This window comes from Callithrix jacchus, chromosome 7 (genome assembly GCF_049354715.1).
Source record: "Callithrix jacchus isolate 240 chromosome 7, calJac240_pri, whole genome shotgun sequence".
Lineage (NCBI taxonomy): Eukaryota > Metazoa > Chordata > Mammalia > Primates > Cebidae > Callithrix > Callithrix jacchus.
In genome coordinates, this window is record NC_133508.1 from 11,928,451 (window position 1) to 11,949,153 (window position 20,703).

Genomic DNA, 20,703 nt, shown 5'->3' on the forward strand with positions numbered 1-20,703 from the left:
TTCTCCGAGAAGATTACTCTCCAGGTAGATTCGGTAATTAATGGAAAGAATTCTGTGTTAATTGACTGCTTCAGGAAGGGAAATATAATGACTGCTTATTAATCATGAAAAAAGGCACTGCATGCGGGGACTGCAGTAATTGCTCTAACAGTGGAGAAATGTTAATTAATGAAAAGAACAATGATGTAAGAAATTAGCTGCAGAATGCTTGCTACTGGTGGAGGTGGGATTTTAAGTACATTAGAGTGGAAACCACAAAATGTTGCCTTGAATAACACACACATGGAACCTCTTGCCACCCAACTTTAATGGGGAAAAATCCCAGTGCTCTTGGTATTTTTGCTTGAAGAAGCAAAAACATTCACCCAGAGCTATATTTATTTCAAACAAAATGGACTCCTCGTTCATCTCCAATCCGGGCTTCTAAAACCAAATCATCCCCAGACCAAACCAAGGTCATTTATTCATGTCATTTCATTTCAACACAATAGGTCATTTTGACTGCTAAGGACAAAGGGAGTAGAAAGTATTTTTCCCTAAACTAAAATAAATTCAGTTTCTAATATTTCCCAGCTAATATAAAGAAAACTTCAGATTCACTTTCGGGACAGAGCATCTTTCTTAAAACATCTAATTCTACATCCCAGAGAGAACATAACAGCTTCCACTCTGCCTAACAACTCATTTTCAGAAAAGGGAGTGGTGTGTGTTAGCACACAGGGGCCCTTGGATCCCCATCCCAGGCGACAGTGGGTTGAGTCTGGGCACCCCCGGCGAGCCCCCCGCAGGTCCGCACAATGGAAGTGTGACAGGTTCTCAAGACCAAGCTGCAGAGGGGCAGAAAGGACCCAGCTCACTGGGCTCCGGGGTAGGCCCTGCTGACCTCTGGCTCTCCCAACAGCTGGAATGTCCTGGGCTCCAGGGTGGGCCCCACTAACCACTGGCTCTCCCCACAGGTGGAACGTCCTGGGACTGCAGGGTGCACTCCTGTCCCACTTCGTGGAGCCTGTGTACCTGCAGAGCATCGTGGTGGGCAGCCTGCACCACACGGGCCACCTGGCACGCGTCATGAGCCACCGCATGGAGGACGTTGGCCAGCTGCCCACCTCCTACCGGCACAACCGGCCTCTCCTCAGTGGTAAGAACCCCCGTCCTGGGGGCCCTCAAGCCCCTTCCCACCACGAGGCCAGACGCAGGTGTGCCCAGCGGTGCCATCCCCAGGAGATTGCATCCATGTTGGCTAGTGGCAATTTAAGATTTAATGGGCAAATTCCAACAATTTTACAAAGAAAAAATGACATAAGGTTTCAGCGCGTCTCTGAATATAAGAATAGCCCAGGTCTTGGAATGAATTCACAGTTGTGTTGTGATGCTGTTTTCACAGCAGTGTCTGAAGTAGCCCCCAAAACAGAATTGCTAGTGCTAGGTTCATCCGAGAGGCCCCACCTGCCCTCCTGGCCACCCACCGGAGGCAATGCTGAGGAAGAGCCAGGTGGGCGAGGAGGGGCAGGGAGAGGGGGACCCCAGGGCCACGTGGCTGGAGTGTATCTTTGGGACCCAGGGCCCTCCGCACCCTCCAGAGGCTGCAAGGTGACTCCGCGAGTGCTGGGCCAGCTCGGCACCAAGGCTCCCCACAGCCCAGATGTCCTCAGAGACCCAAGCCTGCCTGAGCCTCTACTCCCCATGTCACCAGGGGCCTGCCCGGGCTGCCTGGCATGCAGCCAAGTACAAGGAGGAAGAGTCCCTTGGCAGCTGTTAGGTGCCCTAGAAAGAGCAGCGAGTGGTCTCGGGAGGGTTTTGTGAGGGATACACTGACCTGTGGCAACTCCCAGCCTTTCACGGCGAGGCACCTTGGCAGGTTCCCAGGAACAATTAGAAGGGGTAGGGTTTCCTCTTCGCTGGCAGCCTGGTGCTGGGACATGCAGAACACCGGCCTTGGAGTCAGCCCCTGCTGAGTGGGAGCACCCTCGGGAGGGCCTTTCTGTGCAGAATCAGGCAGAGATGTCGGGGAACAGAGAAGACCCCTGCCCCAGGAAGGAGAGTAACGCCACGGACTTGGCAGGGTCAGGGCTTAAACCACATCACCTGGAGGAGAAAGCAGGAAGAGAAGAGAGCTGTTTCCTGCTGCAGCTGAGAGTCGTTGGTCCTAGGATTTCTTCCCGGGATTCTAAAATTGGTCTGAATTGTAAGATCAGGGGCAAAATAGGGCCTCGGGGGATGGGGGCAGGAGTGAGAGCTGGAAGAAATAATCTGTGCAAAGTACCTGACTGTGCTGCTCGGTTCTCACACAAGCCAATGACAAAGTTATTATCTCTGTTGTTTGTGTGTTTATTTATTGAGACAGGGTGTCTCTCTGTCACCCAGGCTGGAGTGCAGTGGCTCCATCTCAGCTCACTGCAACCTCCTCCTCCCAGGTTCAAGCAATTCTCCTGCCTCAGCCTTCTGAGTAGCTGGGACCACAGGCATGTACCACCATGCCTGGCTAATTTTTCTATTTTTAGTAGATACAGGGTTTCACCATGTTCGCCAGGATGGTCTCAATCTCTTGACCTCATAATCCACCCACCTCAGCCTCCTGAAGTGCTGGGATTACAGGTGTGAGCCACCACGCCCAGTCGTGCGGTTTCTTAGGGCAGGTGTTCGTGTTTCTAATCACACAAAAGCTAACAATGCAAGGCAGGACTAGCCAGAGGAGGCAGCAGCTAAGTGAGGAGGAGCCACTTCTCCCACGCCGTTACCAAGACACCCACTGGCCATCATCTCCCCCTGGCGAGGGCCTAAAGGTGTGCTTCCAATCACAGCCCACACTGGCCATCATCTCCCCCAGGCGAGGGCCTAACGGTGTGCTTCCAATCACAGCCCACACAATTCCATGCATTGTTTAAATGGTCCGTCATTGCAGTGGTTCTGGTAAAATATCACTTTGGACCCAGATTCAACCTCTTTCTTGATTTCCTGTTTCCTTTTGCTCTTTCCTCTGTTTTCTTAAAATGGTGACAACTCCTTACTCACTGCAGTTGAACAGAAAAAACGGCTCTGGAGTGAGCCCCAAAAAGACCTGGATTCATGGGTTTGGAACTCAATGCACATGTTCCGCATTGGGTGCCCCAAAGGCCTCCGTGCAGTTCTGAGATTTCCGAGGTAAACCTGAGAGGATCCTCACCTGTCCGGCGAGTGGCCCGTGTGCTCGCCCTTTCTCTGTGCGTTTTCCTTAGGGCATCCTCGTCCCGTGTCCAGCACCTACTGAAGGGCATATTCAAGCTTGCTAAACACTGTGACCACGTCCTCCCGAGCCACTGTCCACGGAGCGGGTTTTGCCCTCTTTGGGCACTGGCGTGTCACTGCCTCAGCAGCCAGTCTCCCAGTGCAGATTTTCAACCACGTGTCCATCTGGGAACATGTCAACATAAATAAAAACAGGAATTTCCAATCATAAGTGTGAACACAGTGAATTTTAGAAAACACAATTAGAGAATTCAAATCCCCCTGACATCGTTTCGCAGCACGAATAATGGCCAAGCCTGCGAGACACCTGTCTGCTTCCCATCCTGGGTGGCACCTGTCCACTCCGCAGCCCAGACAGCACCTGCCACACCACAGCCAGCGCAGACTGACTAAATATTTCAGCCTCCATTTACATGCTTATTGGGAACCCGGTTTTTATTATTTTTGAGATGCAAATCAGCCTAAGTCTTGGTATCTTGCCGGCATGCAACCCCTAAGCAGCCCCCACATTGTTCTTGATGGACATTTAAAAACCAATCATGCAAATTTTGAAAAGAAATCATCAGAATGTCTTGCCCCAAAAGACAGAGCAAGATCTTGCATAGGGATAATAATAAAAAGTGCCTCAAATAAGTAAATGAAGTTTGCTTGAAGCTTCCCTCAAGGTCAGCTTGCAGTATTTTCTTAGAAGATGAAGCTTATGTATTAGCAGAATGAAGCCTTGCAATTTAGATACGGCCAAATCAGTTCTGAGTTAAAAAGAAGCAGCCAAGCTGAAAAAGATACCCTAGCTCACACAGTCATCAGAGGCATAGTAATGTATCCTTCTTGAAGGATATACTTGAAAAATTCTGCACTGGCCAGTCTGAACCTATGGCAAAACTTCAGGACCAGAAGCTCATTTCGAGGCTGTCTTGAACTCTGAATCCTTCAGCAAAAGTTGTGTTATTTCCTGACCACAGATAACCTAAAGGAGTTTGCCCTTGGTCTTTCTCAGTGAATTCAGTAAGATGAAAAAAATGATGGGCATAGTAATTAATAAAAATCTATGTCCTGAATAATCATCCTTTTAGAAAAAAGTGAGATGAAATAGCCATTTTGACACCCTTGTTCTACTAAGCTGAGGATATATGCTTCTTCGAGCTTTCAACATCAAGGCTAAATTTTTATTTCTCTTCATCAAGAAAAAAACAACAAAGGGGAAAAAATCTGGGTGGGATAAATTCATTGTTTGCGTTAACAGCATATTTAACAGATAGGCTTGTCAATGATGAATTTCTTAGTCCACACTGAGGATAAAACTGATATTTTTACAACCCACCTCAAGGTCTTGGCAATGAACATGAAATCTGAGAGATGAACCCAGAGAACTGATTGTTGCAACCATGAGTTGTTTAAGACTCATAGTTATGTTCATGTGATGAAGTAGCACTGTGGTGCTGGTGATGAAATAGGGGCGAGCATAGGCTGGCCTCCCGAAGCACACACTTCGGTGGTGAAAATGGGCACCTTCTGCGTCAGAAGCCCTTCAGGTGCCTGGGTTTCACAGCAACCCCATTTGTCAGAAAGAAGTTTGATACTTACTGAAATGTGTACCAAGACTAGCTTATACATTTTGCCCAATGCTCCCTATTTTTGGCTTTCAAAGTATCTGTGGCCATTTATGTCCATATTTTTTATGTGTCCAGATTTTCAAAATATTGTCACACTAAGTTGAAGAAACTTCTATGGAGCATCAGACTTCTTTAATTCAGGAGAAATTTCTGAAATTAATGATCATTAAGATCAAGACAAACAAAAAGCATCCAAATGCAGATTTGAAAAGCACATCATACGCCAAGATTTTTTTTTTTAAATTTTTCATCTCAGTGATTAAATTGCTGAAAAACAGACCAAAAAAAAAAGTCTTAAGAGCGGTCAGGAAATGAAAGACAAATTCACTTCAAAAGAGCTAAATCGGACTGATCATTGATTCTCAGAAGACAAAAAAAACAATGAAATGACATCTTTAAAATGCCAATAGAAAAACAATCTCAACTTACAATCTGATATCAAGAAAAAGTATCCTTCAAAAACAAAGGCGAGATAGCATTTGCAGACAAACACAGAGATAATCTAAGTCCGATGGACTCACTCCACACTCCCGTGTTATTTGGGCTTAAGAAAAACGATCTCAAATGGGTCATGTGGACTGAAGAGCAATAAAACCAGCCACATTCTTATCCAGTTTGAAACCTGGCATGTTACTACATTTTGAATACTAAGGCAGAAAAATAACATAATTTGGAAGAACAAAAGGCCATATTCCCCCAAAGTCCCTTTGTTCCATATCTTTTGAAATAATGGCAATCCTTACAGAAGCCAAAAATCGTGTCATCATCCAGCTAAAAAAATGAAAACCGCAGATTCTTTCCTCTGCCATGGAAATGTCACGTCTTCTGAAGCATCCTGCAAGCCTCTGTGCTTTAAACTCGGGGGACCCGAGTGGTGGTTCATCCTCATGACTCCTTGGCTGCCTCTAGGAACGAAGTCCCTGGAGATGAGTGGAGGCACAAAGGCTCCTGAGAGGACGGCACCCAGGCCTTGGCACCCCGGACGTCAGTGCCGCCCCACAGAATTCACACCCGGGACATTCACAGACAGTGCAGCCAGTGTGGCGCGCCCCACGCCCTGCAGACGCCTGCCTTCCCCACCTCAGCACCTCTGCCTCAAACCAGTCACAGGAGCTAGGGAAGGCAAGGGCAAAGCCACCATGGCCTCTGTGTTTTCAATATTCGTATTCCCTTGGCTTGCAGGAACCCACAGTTTTTAGGACCCTCTTACAGCAGAAAGAACCAGCTGTCCACCCTCAGTTAACACACCATCTCCAGGCTCCATAGGACATTTTACGTTTCTTATGGAATGTGCTGTATCAAAGCAAGACAGCAGCTATAAACTTATCAGCAATTATAAAGATGTTCATTAATATTAATGATGATGAATAAAATAGCATTAATACAGCCTGAGAAGTTAGTTACCCCAAATCCATAAGTCCACATTAAATTTACCAGCTCTACTTCCATTAAAGGTGTGTGGGTGTGTGAGAGAGAGACTCCACAGTGTGTCTGGCCACATAGAAAATTCAGGAGGTCACTTTGACTCTCTCAGCCTTATGATCTGTGCATGGCCAGATGTGTGCTATTCCATTCACTCTGCAAAATTAAATGCAGGGCTACCCTACGACACAGACTTGCCTCACTTCTTGTAAAAATTATATTCCTCAAATGTTTTGTGTATATTTAATTTTGGGAAAGTGAGCTACATTGTAAATGTAGTAGGCTCACTATGTAAAGAAATGCTGTAATGTCTCACAGAATGCCTTTTTAAAAAGATAAATAAGGATTTTCTTCAAGTCAGGCATATTTTCACGGCTCTGTGAGCCACAGTAAAAGTCATTTTCATAGAGGAATTGTGGAGTCACCCCACAATGGTGGTCGTGGTGATCACGGTGGTAGTTGAACCGGAGGTGGTAGCTGTGGTGGCAGTAGTAGGTTAATTAGCTTGTCAGAGGCCACACTGCTGGTACATCACAGAAGTGAGTCCAGCCTCGCTCTGCCGCCAGAGCCCACCGTTAACAGGATTGTATGCATTTCGGCGAAAGTCGCACAGTCTCATCAAGCTGATCTCTGTATACTAGACAACCTGCCAGAATATTTGTGTCAAAGGGTCCAGGAGACCAGCTTCTTCCCATACAGATAAGCTCTGAAATAAGACAGCTCCCTAAACACTTTATCAAAGATGAATGGCCCATATGCTGCGTGGTATGTTCGCAAATTAATAAATGCCAACACATCCCTGAGTTACGTGCCAGGTTCAACAAGCGCCTGTGAGAGTGGTTCTGTTAGAGACAGCTCAGGGAGAGGCTGCTTGGGTAGTGAGGCCACTATTGCCAAGGCCGCTCAGGAGCAATTACTAAAGAAAATGTGGGGCCAGACCCTGCTCACCGCCAGGCTACACCATGTTTCAGGAACACTTTTTTCCTCACTCTTCCTTGGGCTTCCTACCCAAATTTTCAAATCCAAGGTCCTACCTGAGGCGACCCTCACTCAGCCGGCGCAGGTGCCGGGCACTCCATGCATCCCAAAGTCACTCTGCACACCCAGCCGGGGGGCACGGCAGCCCCAGGACCCCTGCCCTCCTGTACCATGAGCTCCGCCGGGCCTCATCACACACTGAAGACGCAGAGGGAAAAAAACAGATGCAGCGAGAAGCAACCCATGAGCTGTGGTCACCCGCAATCCCCTGTTCCGTGGAGTGGGTGGCCCAGTGTGCAGGGCTGCCCCTCCTCCAGGAAGAGCTCTCACTCCCTTCTTAGACCAGTCCCAAAATTCGGACTTATCGCTCCTCATGGGCTGGATAACAGCCTCCAATGATGCCAAATCCTAATCCCTGACCCTGTAAATTACCTTATCTGCAAAGAGGGGTCTTTGGAGATGTGAGCAAATTGAGGGTCATGAGGTGGAGGTTGATCTGAATTATCTCAGTGGTCCTGCCTACAACCACTGCGTCCTTGGAAGAGGAGGTAGGGAGATTTGGCACGTGCAGAGAAGCCAGTGAAGATGCAGCCACAGACTAGAGCAAAGTGGCCACAAGCCAGGGAGCATGGGAGCTACCAGAGGCTGGGAGAGGCGAGGAGGGTCTCCCCGGAGCCTCTGGAGGGGTCACAGCCCTGCCTGCACCCTCAGACTTCGACCTCCAGAGCTATGAGACAACGGACTTCTGCTGCTTTAAGCCACCACGTGTCACGAAGTGTTACAGCAATCACCTCAAACAAACAGAGCCTGCAAAAGTACGACTTCTGTGCACGTGGAAACCGCATCAGAATATACAGTACAGTTCCTGCATTGCGAGCCACTGAAGGCAGACGGTGCCCAGCGTGCCATGGGGTTCGTTTTATCTGGATTTGTTGTAGCTTCTGGATGCCAGAGTTTCGCAGGAATTGTGGTCTCACGGGGCGGCCTGCAGAGCGGGAAACACAGGACCCCCTGTGCAAGTGCGTGTACATATTTGTCCACAGCACTGAGGTTCCTTCATATGATTTCTTGGGAAGACGCTTTTCTCGTCGAAGCAGACTGCACAGGCTTCATCCTAGGATTTCCACAGGTCTGTTGGTACCTTTCACTGCTGGAGATTCCCTGAATCAGCTCCAAGAGGCAAAGAGTGCTGTGAACTGGGAAAAGGAGGTGGTGCCATGTGTCCTGAGTGGACTCGGTCACTAGGCATGTGCTGCTACCATGCTATCTTCAGGAACAGGGTGGTATGGGCCTGGGCAGATGCACCTGCAGCTGCAGATACCCTCTGTCTTAAATCAGCCGATGCCCACTTTAGGAAGAATGAGCCAGGAGTTCACGCATTTTCTTATTTCCAGCCATAGGAGTTAAACTCAGCCACGCTTTCGTTTCTAGGCCTGAGCACTTGCGTCTTCTCCTTGTCTGGCTCCATCTACAACTACCGTTAGCTGTGCAATCCAGCTCTGAGTTAAGAGTTTAACCCTGACATCCTTTAACCCACTTCTCTGTGGTGGGGAAGGTGCTCAACAGGAACACGTGAGCCAGCAGCTGGACCAGCTCCCAGAAGACTCGCTGCATGTCTTCGTGAAGCACCTGGGAAATTGGTGGAAAATTATCAAATCAGTGCACCGTGAGTGAGATCATTCATGTATGAGCAGGTTCCTGAGAAACCAGGTGGCTCGCCAGGCAAAAATAAAACAAAGAAAGAAAGATCCTGAAGTAACCTGATATCCTGATGCTCGCTCGTCCTCAGAAAACATCCCAGGATGGGGAGTTACCTATGAGCATGTGATTAGGGCCGTGGGGAAATGGAAAGAGTGAAAGGACATGGGGCCACAGCCCTTCCATGTCCGTGAGGAGCAGAGGCCCTTCCTGGAGCCTGGACACCCACCGCAGGAGGGCTGGGCCCATCGTGGGAAGAGGCCTGGCTGCCAGCCATTCTGGAGATGTCAACGTCTGATTCCCTCTGGCCACACAGAACACTCCTCACCAAACTTCCTCTAACCATGAGGGATTTGTCCACAGCAAGATTCATTAATGGCAAAGCCTAATAGTTTAGGCAGACATGAGCATTCTGTGTCTCTTTGCTCATTAGACTTGAGGGATCTGGGCTGTGGTTCCCACTCCTTGGGCTCACATGATCAGCTGCAGTTGTTACAGCGATGTCAGAAACGGTACGGACAGTGTGAATACTCAGGAAACATCCCAACGCTATCTTTATATGGAAGGTTTAGTTAAAAAATAAATAAATAAAAAGAAGGCAAAAGAAAAAAAGAAAAGGACTGCTATTCTTCCAGGTTGCCTTGGGAAGTTTTTCCTCTTGCAAGCGAACAGAGGGTTAAGACCTTTCCTAGAAGCTCCGTCCCCTGCAGAGGGCAGAACCAGTCGCCGTGAAAGGAATTCTGACCTCTGCTTGTTGGTTGGTTCCTCTGTTCTCTGGACACAATGAGGTGATCGTAACTAAGTTGGAAACGCTCACTGTGATCTAACTAGAAACTTTTGATCATGTGACTTGGAGAGCACTAACAAACTGCAGCTGACCTTCAAATCTCCTTCAGATTTAAACAGCAGTACTCTGGGTGCTCCCAGGACACTCTCATCTGTCTGCTCTAATCTTCACATCACCTTCTGGAGCAGATAAGTCACCTGTCATGAGCAGGTAAGTGGAAGATGACCTCGGGCCACAGAACTCAAGCCACCTGGAACTCTAGCTACCTAGTTCCCAGTCAAGGGGAGAGGCCCCAGGGGTACATTCTCCACCTCCTGGGTCAGGAACAGGCTTGGATACTGAAGATTGCTCCTGGGTTTACACCACTTTCTACCTTAAACAGTAATTTATGGGGCTGTTGTAGTTAGAATTGAGTGATTTGCAGTGTGATTCGGGTTGTCACAGGTGAGCTGAGATGTTGTTTACAGCATATGCTAACTTCCCTGTGCATACACAGACAAACAGGACCACACCCTGGTGAGGAGAAGCCCCCTGCAAGGTGGGACCCCGTGGCCCACCTGCCAGCACCTCCTCAGCTGCCCCGCCATGCTCCTTCTTCCTGCTCCCCCTACCCCCTGTACCACCAGCTCCTCCCCCGCTGCCCTGCCATGCTCCTTCCCCGAAATGCTGCCCTGCCATCACCTCCCCTGCAGCCCGGCCACGCTCCTTCCTCCTGTCTCTTGCGCATGGAGCAGCACATGCTGGGTTCTCACTGCCCTGCCACGCTCCTTCCCCCCCGTGCTGCCCTGCCATCGCCTCCCCTGCAGCCCTGCCATGCTCCTTCCTCCCGCCCCCGCTGTCCCACCAGCTCCTCCCTCACTGTCCCACCACGCCCCTTCCCCCATCCCCTACACTGCCCTGCCATTGCCTCCCCTGCTGCCCCGTGACACTTCTTCCTCCCGTCTCCTGCTTGTGGAGCAGCATGTGCTGCGTTCATACCCGAGTCCTCACAGCCACCTTCCTGGTGGTGTTTGGGCCTCGTCATAGCTGGCAGCCAGGACCATTGGGAGGAAGCCCCCCCACCAGACTGCAGCCAGCCCAGGGCTGGCAGCAACTTGGCCATGCTGTCCTCCACAAAGAGAAGTGAGAGGGGCCTGGGCCAGAGCCGGGACATCCTGACAAGGGACCAGGAGGTTCTGGGTAGACCTCAGGCCCCCAAGGCTTTCCTCTGAGTTCAGAGTTTGCAGCTTAGTGCCTCCGTGGTCAGTCCTGTCATGGAGACCAGAGGGACGGGAGGAGGAGGAGGAGAGGCGGCCACCTCACCCAGTACGCGCAGATCAGAGCGGTGACTGCCTCTCCCTGTGCCTGGTCATCCCTGGCCTTGGCAGCTAGCTCCTCCTGCCCAGGCGGTCCCTACCCTGTAGGACAGCCATAGCAGTCAACAGGCCAGATTGTCCCTCCTGCTCTCTGGGTGGCAGCTGCCACCAAGAATCACTTGAAGGGAAAAGGAAGAGCTGACATGAATAGGATTCACTTGGGCGTCCCACGTTGCCTGCCGTGGCCAGCAGAAGGTCACCAGGGCAGCAGATGGGCCATGTGCTTGGTCTGTCCACAGAGCCAGGCTGGTAGGTGAAGCTGGGGGCAGCATAGAATCTGGGGTCTGTGGCTGTGCAGCTCCGTGGTGAGTGGGTCTCCCCTGAATTTCAATGACTCCTGCTTCCAGGAAGACATCATGAGCTGTGCTGCCATGTGACATGGGGACAGCTTCCTCCCGGAGTCTGCTACAGCCAGAGCCCCCTCGTACCATGCCCAGCCCCCAGGTCTTTGCTCTCAGACCAATCCTGACATCTGGGCATCTCCACCAATAGCCGGAGGCTTCCCAGGGACCTGAGCAGCACTCGGTAGCCTGGACACAATGCCCTGGTCAGGACGCCAGGTTCTTCTCTACAGGCGCTGGCCATCTTGGGTGATGCATGACGCGCCCCTGAGAGCTCAAGGGCCCCGCACCCCTCCGAGCACCTCAGGACAGCTGGCTGGGAAGGCGGGCAGGGCTGGAGAGGTGGAGCTGACCTGTGAGGAGGTGTGAACCAGCGGGAGAGGATGGCCTGCCTGCTGGGTGTGGGGAACAAGTAGGGTAGGAGGCCCAGCAGGTGCTGCAGGAGGTGGGAGGTTCCAGAGGCACCAACAGGTCATAGGTCATAGACCTATGTCTATGGGCTCCTGGGTCATAGACCAGTGTCTCAACGCCACTGTTATGAGCAAGAGCCTGGACTCCCTGACTACTCACTTTTGTGTGGACCATGTGTCCTCCTATGAGACTGAGCAGAGATGGCCAAACAGCACGTGCCTCCCTCCCTACCCGTGGATGTCTGAGGGCCACATCATCGAGGGCCATGAGGAAGCCTTGGGCATGGGAAGCCTTGGGCTATGTTGCTGGGTGCTGCCTCTGGCTTCCACAGCCTTTCGTCCTCCGATGCCCTTCCTACTCCGAAGGTCATGCTGCCAAATGCAGCCTTCAGAAGGCACTGAAACAGACAATGACCTGGGCGGGGGGGGGCCCAGCTGCACCCACATCTCATGTGTTGGAACCCTCAGGCCATCACAAGGCAGGGACTCGGCAGGTGCCCCCCGCGTTTCCAGACATCTCCCCGCAGCATCTCCAGAAGTCCTGATCAGCACAGGAGCACCTCAAGGAGTGAGGGCTGGGGCCACAGTGGGAACCAGAAAGTGCACCTGCACTGGCTGCAAAGCAGATGCCACCCCAGCGTGGGGACCTCTTCATCCACCCCGTGCAGTGTGAGCCAGGCTAAGAGGACTGTGTGGTCCGGGTTAAAATCCCAGCATACAAGGGGCAATGCACTTGAGACAAGGATGTTCCTGCAGAGGCCAGCCTCTCTGGATAGGACCAGCATCATGGATGTGAATCCCTGGAGCTCACGAGACCCCTGAGCTCAGATGGACCCACACTCAGTTTAATGCTCACATCTCAAAATTCCTCGTAACTTTCCAACAAGGGGCCCCGTATTTCCACTTTGCACTGTAAAGAACTCCGTAGCTAGTGCTGCTTCAGGATCACCTTGTGGATCAATTGATCCTACACTCATTTCTGTCTTGTTTTTATTGTTTTGCTTTTCTCATCAACTAAACCATAAACCCGAAGGAGCCAGGGAGCTGTGCGTTGCTTCCTGGCCTCGGTGTTTTGCCTCCAACAGAGCTGGGCCTGCAGAGGTGGCCAGTAAACACACACTCAGATCACTCCCACGTGGCTCTGTTCATTAATTCACTCAACAAATATTTCTAGAAAGGGCAGGAATACAGACCGAGCTTTATGATCACCAGACTATTAAAATCTTCTCAATTAGATGGTTGAAGCAGGCACAGCAATACCGTGGACCTGAGGCGGCCACCAGGTTCTTGCCCAATTTGCAACCTCCACCCTGCGGGTGACACGTGACCACTGTGGGAACTGACCAGCCCCGAGGATGAAAAGGAAGTACCATGTACATGTGAATACCTTCTCCCTCTCAAACACGGCTCCGTTTCCCTGCAGCTGCCCTCAGGGAGCCCCTCGTGGGGCCAGGAATATTAACCCCTGCCTTTCCCATCTCCCCTGACAGGCGTGAGTGATGCCGAGACACGCCAGCCAGGGAAGTCGCCGCCCTTCAGTGTGAACTGGGTGATGGGCAGCACAGACCTGGAGATTATCAACGCCACCACCGGGCGGAGGAGCTGTGGGGGCCCATCCCGGCTCTGCAAGCACGTATTCTCTGTGCGGTGGGCGAGGCTGTACAGCAGGGTAGGTCGCACCATCCTTGGAGGGAAACTGGGCCCAGCCAGACCCTGGCTCAAGCCCTGAGCAAGCTCTCAGGAGAGGCCACCACTTGGTCTGCAGGGAGGGAAAGGCAGGACACAAATCCCAGCGCCTGTGACGTGTCCTTTTCCCCGCTGCCTAGGTCAGCAGCGTTTCTCCTGTAGACCTGAGACCCTGCTGCCCCAGGCACCATCCCCAAACCAGCCCGGAGTTGTGGAAGCTCCGCCTGCTTCACTCGGGGTGTCACAGGAGCAGCTCCTGGGGACTCTTGAAGTCAATACTAGTCCCAGCTTAGATATCAGGAAACCAACACTCAGAAAAATTAGGTAATTTCCCCAAAATTTCACAGGTAATGAATTTGAGGATTAGAATTTCTCCCAAACCCCAAAGCCCAAGCATTTCCACGACATCAAGGATCAGAAGCAAACTTTCTCCTTCACAAGTAGGATTAACAGCGACATTTCTGGATTTCAAATCAAAATCTGTATTCGTATGTTTCCAAAGCATAAAGACTATAGCCAAAAAGAACAAATAACAGAAAAACAGCCAACAAATAAAAAATGTCTTGCTCGTTTTCCCACACTTTTAATCCAAGCAATGACTCCAAGCAGGAATAATTGTGTTGACGACTTGTCAACTGGTAGAGCAGGATAGACATACTGACACCTAAAATAAACATTTTGCCAAATTAAGGGACACTAAAAATCGCACATATTAGCTCTGAGCTCAGCCGAGACTTCCATCTTCCTCAGCTCTCAGCCTCTGTGCCATCCGCTAAAGGGCCCTTCGCAAGTCCCCGTCTCCTAGAGACTTGAAAGGTCAGGGAGGCATCAGTGTTGTCTTGATGAGCAACAGGGCCCTCTCCTATTGCACATGCTGGAGGTGACACCCCGCCCCCGGCAAGTGCCTCCCAGGAAGACCCGAGGTGGGATTCCGAGCTCCCCCGGCCCCATCCTCCTCTCTCCTGGCCTCCCACCTGCGGTGGGGGGATCCAAACTGCCTTTGTTCTCTGTCTTGTGTTGCTGCAAAGCTTTTCCTGGCACCCCACAGACACCTAAAGAGGAAGTGCCCCGGCCACATGGCCCTCCTGCTCACTGCCAGCAGGACTCTGGCCCACCTGCTCCCTGCCCGCCATGACGCAGCTCCCACGTTCCCATCTGCCCTTACCCCACTTGTGGCCCCTGTACAGTGTTTATATTTTTAATAGCAGTCAAGCTTATCTGCTCACTGGTCACTTACACCTTGGATGAAGTAGCTTTCCCTGATGACTGGGTTTCTGTGGGATGGCCGGAGGGCTTTGTATCGGTTGCCCTCTGTCATGTTGGGAGAAAGTAAAGCAAAAGGCCGAGGCCATGCGCTGATGTCTGGCTTGTAAAACCCATCTGGTGGAAGCTCCTTCTCTGCTGGTGTCTGACTAGCTCTTCTCCTTGCCTGCAGCTGAGCACACGGACACCCAGCCCCGGAGACACGCCGTCCATGTACTGTGAGGCCAAGCTGGGGGCGCACACCTACCAGGAGGTGAAACAGCAGCTGTTCCTGGCCTTTCAGAAGGCCGGCCTGGGCATCTGGGTGCAGAAGCCTCCGGAGCAGCAGCAGTTTCTACTGACTCTCTAGGCTGTGGGCTCCTGGCCGCTGGAGCTGAGACAGATGCTGGAGGGACGGGCCGTGTCTGTGGGGCGACGTGGCAGGTCGGCCAGTTCCCTGCATTTGTTTTTCTTTGGTGTTCCAGAAACACACGAGTGTGCAATGTGTGGAGGAGCAATGAGACTGGAATTCAGAACATGCCTCTTCCCAGATAGCTGGCCCCAGACCCTGTCCCTACACCGAGGGACACATGCGCTGTGGAGTTGGTGCCGGCTCTCCTGTGGCATCCGAGGGAGGGGCTCCATTCAGGTGAAGGGGGCTCAGCTGCAGCCTTGGAAGGAGGCGCCAGTGTGTGTCAGGCGGGAGTGAGCCTCGGCCTGTCCCTGCACCCCACCCCTGTATGCGCCTCTCGGCGATGTTCAGGTCTCACTAGCACAGGTTTATGGGGCTCGTGAAGATAAGCCACAAACAGAAAGAAAAGCCATGCCCACCCAGCCCCAGAGAAACCAATAAGAATCCTCGATTATTTTCATTATTCATTTCATTTTTTTTACTCCACATCCTTTCAAAAAAGATTGAAGATGCACACCATTAAAGAACACCTAGAATAGAACCCGAGAAATGAAAGCCGTTCCCGCAAAGAGAAGGAACAGTTCCCAAAGCGCTCACAAGCCAGAGTGAAGACCTGTGACATGGGAAGCCCTCTAAGCACCTGCCCCCTGCACCCTGCAGAGCCGTCATGCCTGTTTGGCCCGTCACAGCATTTGGTTTACTTTGGCAGATACTGAGCACCACAGAGGCTCAGCTGTGTGAAGGTTAGCTACTACCCTGTAACCTCCCTACCAGGTAATAAGGAGACTTGTTAACTAAATTTTTATTAGAAAGCAAGCACAAAATAAAATTCAAAACAACCTTTACCTTCAGCTTGAGAGGCTACAGCTCTGCTCTTTCAGATTCTCCAATCAGCACCTTGCAGGACAAGACCCCTAAAAAGTTCAGCTGTCAAAAAATGTAAGAGGCAGGGTTCTGTCACCCTGAGAGCAGCCATCCAAACCCAGAGAACCTTCAGCTCACAGTGGAGATGGGACACTGGGGCTTTAGTTCACAGCGTCATCACTGAGAGTTGAGGTGCTGTATTCACACAGGAGTCTGGCTCTTTTCCAAGTATCTTTAGGCAATCTATGTGCCTCAGTTGCTGTAATCTCACCACCGAGAACTCATTTCTAATATTCATCCTGCTATGTAGCCACTCTATCATTTCTCCAATTAAAAAAAAATCCATCTCTGAAGTTCATTGTGGTGATGCTGGCCGGCAAAGCATGGTAGTGTCCGCCTCTGGGGTGTGGCCTTCCCGGAGAGACCCCGCTGACCACCCCAGAGAGTGCAGGAATGCATCGTGCTGCACATACCCAAGCACTACCAATTACAGTTATCATAGTGAGAAGGCAGAAATGGAACAAACTGAGTTGTAGCTATTTGTTACAAGACAATAAGAATTAGAGATATTAGTATGGAAATAGAAACTTTTCCTGGGATTTAAAATATGGCCAAATTTGTCTCCGTTCTTTTAAAAAAGAAAATGGGCACTGGAGTAGATAACTGCTCCAAGAGAAAGTTTCAAAAGATATGAGAACATTTTTGCAAATAACTCATTAATGTTTTACAAAAATCACAAAATAAATGATATCTTAATTCAGTGCAAAAGCTAAGCTCAAATGGCCAGTTTTGATTAATTTCTGGTAGCTTGACATCGCTAGGATGAAGCTTGGAGAACTGAGAGCGTGGAGAGTCGATGGGTGGCTCAGGCACACGCAGCCATAGATGCAGGCGCTCCCCGAACATGTGGGGCACAGCCAGCTCCTGGCTTCGCTCTGAGATGTTGGCTAGAGAAGCTTACGATGCTTTCTTCCGGGGGCTCCAAATCACACTGGTTCTGCAGCGAGCGACCTGCATTGTAAGCAGCCAAGACGCAGGGTCTGATTCACCAGACTTGGAAAACACTTGCCCACCCAGTGGCCGGCAGCGGCGGGGTTGGGATTCATATTGTCTCAGGCACTGAAATATCTACATCCACTTCTGCAGAAAGCCACACATTAATTCCACACTACCCATTAGAACAACTGTATGGATTTGTTTATTAAATCCACAGGAGACTCCATGGAGGGAGAGATTAAAGCTCTTCAGAGAAGGTTGATAGTGAGAGAAGAGTGAGCCAGAAGTGAGTTTGAGGTGCTGGAGCTTTTCCCCAGAGGGAATGTGGGCTGCAGAAGGGACCCCAGGTAAGGAGAGAGGGGTCCCAGGCCCTGGGCAGTGAAAGGAGAAGGCAGCCAAGGCAGGCAGGGGTGACTCACATGCAGGGAGGCCAGCGGCAGGTGGGAAACAAAGGCGTCAAGCAGGGAGGGTGGAAGACACGGCACTTCCCTTCCACAAAGCACATGGGGGGCCAAATTAGGACTGTACACCGCGCCAGATCACACCAGATCATGCCACACGCAGGCTGCTCCCAACTGGCAGGGCCTGATCCAGCCAGGAGGGGCCGGGTCCCAGGAGACCCACAGCCCAGGTGTTCCTGGAAGAGCCAGTCACCTCTGCAGAGATAGAGGGCTGTGGTGAAGCCTGAGGATTTCGCCCTCGGGCCAGTCAGAACATCCCAGCACCACTTTCACTTTCAGGCCAGGTCTTCCCTGTGCTTCCACCGCTGACTTAGTCTTGGGAGTAGCCACGTGCCCCTCTCCAAGTGAGGGGCAAGACATGAGTAGGACAGAAAGTAGGCACTTTCTGTCACCCTGAAAACATGCTGGGCACAGCACAAGGGAGGATGAAGAAGTCAGGGCCCACCCCTCAGAGCCCACCTTGAAATCTCTGCCCCAGCTTCCCTGCCTCTTGCTACAGATTTTCTGTGTTCACACCTGCTTAGGCCCCTATGAAAGTCTTCATAAAACCAACACCACCTTTATCTGCCTCCACAACACACACTGCTTTCCCATCGGGAAGATCAGCAATGTGGTTTCCTGCCTGGTTTGTAGTCAGCAAGTCAGTGTCTGGTGGGTTCCAGACATTTTGCAGGACAGAGTGAAGGGAACGGCCACACGGCCAGGCAGCCTCCGCCATCCACCTCCAGCCCAGGTTCTGCAGCCATGTGTGATGTCAGGGGACAGAGTGAGGGTTTCTGTGGGTTTCATCTTTGCCCAGGAAAGGATTTGTGGGTCGACAGCTATGGTTTCCCTTCCGTTCCTGCGATTCTCTTTACAACTGTACATATCTATCACATTGTGCTGACTTTGCCATGAGTCCTGTTCCTCAGAAATGCCAAGCTGGGTTTCTTTTCAAACAAACAGCTCCATTTTTCCACCTAATGTTGTGTTCACAGAAGGTTTTCTTATCCATCAAGTTACAAGCTTTTATTCGGTACAGTGTTGACCACGTCTGGAGAGCCATAACCGTAAATACATAGGATAGCAATGCCCAGAATAGTTCGAGTATTTTGATGAAATCCTATTTTTAGATAATAAATTTTAAGAGGTGTCTATAGTATCTTTAAAACAAAGACGTGAGGCGTACATAAAATAGATATTTTTAACTTAGGGAAATGTCTATGCCCATTTTTTAAGAAGCCATTCTAATAAAATAATCTGACAAATTGGCCCAAAATACAGTAAGTCTCTTTCTGATGGAGACCAAAAGGGAGTGAGAGCCTTCTTTTTATGTACTGTGGTTGGATCCTCGGGACACCTCTCGTCACGCCCTTCCCACGGCCCTCAGGGAGCCTGCAAAGTCCCTAATCCCCATCAGGGGGCCACAATCCCACACACTCCAAAGCCTGTCCTCACCTGGGGTTTTTGCAGAGCTCATGGTTGGAAGTAGAAATTTAGAAGCTGTGTTGCAGGAGAGGCGTTAGCACTCCCAGGCAGTTCTTGGCAGGGACAGACTGTCCCCACCCTGCCTCGCTAGTGTTTTAGGGTCTCGGGCAGACTCACCACCGTGTGGAGCTAGGCGGGAGGCTGGAGGACACAATGTGGGCCTTGCCACCGCCCGGGTCCCTCACTGCCACCCGGGTCCCTCGCCACCACAGGTGCAGGGCTGTTTCTGGAAACACTGGCTGCTGGTGGCACCTGTCAAACTTCTCCCACAAATTCTGAATCTGGTAAAGTGAAGGAAGGACGGTGGCGAGGTGAGGAGGCAGGAACAGAGGCGACAGGGGCAGGGACCAGGGATGGGATGAGGACACAGCAAGCTTCCTTCTCATGCCGCCCGGGAAAGAGGCGGCCAGCACCACCCTCTTTTCACTCTGCCCTCAGCACCCACTTTTACTTCCCTTCTCGCCTCCTTCTTTCCTCCCCACCTCTTCCCTTTCTTGCTGTCGTGTGTCCTGAAACTCCCGGCTCCTTTGTTCTGCTGCTGTGGCCCCCCAGGAGGAGGTCGTCTCGGGCACCATCCCCCCAGGGATCCAGCAGCAGGTTCATGCTTGGGGCTGGGGGAGCCCCGCTGGGTTCCTGGCGCCTTGTGCACAGGGTGTCGCTGCAGTCCTTTTGGGACTCTCCTGGATGTGTCCACACAGTCTGACCTCCCACCAGAAGGAACACTGGTGGCCACATCTCTAGAGAGCTATTTACTTTTTTGAGACCGGGTTATGAGACTGGCTAATTTTTGTATTTTTGGTAGAGACAGGGTCTCACCACGTTGCCCAGGCTGGTCTCAAACCCCTGGCCTCAAGTGATCCTCCCGCCTCAGCTTCCCAGAGAGCTGGGATTATGGCTGTGAGCCACCACGTTGGCCTCTAGAGATTCACACCAAACAATATCACCCCTGCAGGGAACCACAGACAGATAAACCCTGGTGAGAGAAACACCTTGTTTCCCAGCTCATCATCCTAAAGATGAGACGGGAGGGATGAGTGTCCCCTAAACATGAAGATGAGATCACCTGGGTCCCAGTGCCTCTTTTCAAACAGGTCCTAGATTTCTATCACTCTGCAGTTTATGCATCATTAAAAAAATCTCTCCCAGTGCGCCCCATCAGTTTTCAGCATTTTGTAAGCAAAATGAACTTAATACATAGTAATTCTAATTGAAGGTATGTACATAAAAAGCATGATTGAATGGCAATACTGTATCCATGGGTGTACATTTGTAATATTTGTAAAAAAAAAATCCAAAACCTTAAAATATGAATTTACATATGTTAATTTGCCTCTAAGTTCTGTAAATTGCACTTCAGTGATATCTGATAAGTGAATGTTTCTGTTAAGTGAATAAAAATATTAGGTAAAATTGTCCTTTCTTGGGTTGTTGGGTCTTTCTCATCAAGCGAAGTTCTGGGGGTCTCAAGACTATATAATGTGTCCACCCACTCCAAAGAAAGGATCTACTCAGCTCTAGAACCTTTTCCTTTTTAATAATAGTTACAGCAATTAGTGGCTTCTGCCTGAGTAGCAGTTACAGGCCCCAACATTACCTTACAGATTGAATCTAAATGAACTCATTATAATAGCACAGGGCTGTAAGTGAAAAGACCTCCCATCGAGCCTTAAACCCACCTCGCAAGAATGCATAAAATGAATTAATCACTCGGTGTGTGAACGCACCCTTAGCCTCCTACTTCCCCAG

At 50.6% G+C, this 20,703-nt stretch overlaps 1 protein-coding gene and 1 long non-coding RNA gene across 2 annotated transcripts in view; one reads left to right on the forward strand and one right to left on the reverse strand.

Moving 5' to 3' along the window:
• The window catches only part of ADARB2 (adenosine deaminase RNA specific B2 (inactive)), a 468,076-nt gene extending 447,704 nt beyond the window's left edge, over positions 1-20,372 (forward strand). The window contains exons 8-10 of the mRNA XM_035306764.3: positions 957-1,138; positions 13,320-13,498; positions 14,951-20,372. Coding sequence (XP_035162655.2) covers positions 957-1,138; positions 13,320-13,498; positions 14,951-15,127 — 538 coding nt within the window. The 3' untranslated portion in view covers positions 15,128-20,372. The remainder of the gene's footprint in view (positions 1-956; positions 1,139-13,319; positions 13,499-14,950) is intronic.
• On the reverse strand, positions 288-3,904 carry LOC144576876 (uncharacterized). Its single transcript, XR_013519512.1, has 2 exons — positions 3,164-3,904; positions 288-2,085 (listed from the first exon to the last, which is right to left on the reverse strand). It is a non-coding gene; the product is annotated as an uncharacterized LOC144576876 (long non-coding RNA).
• Positions 20,373-20,703: the final 331 nt, after the last annotated feature.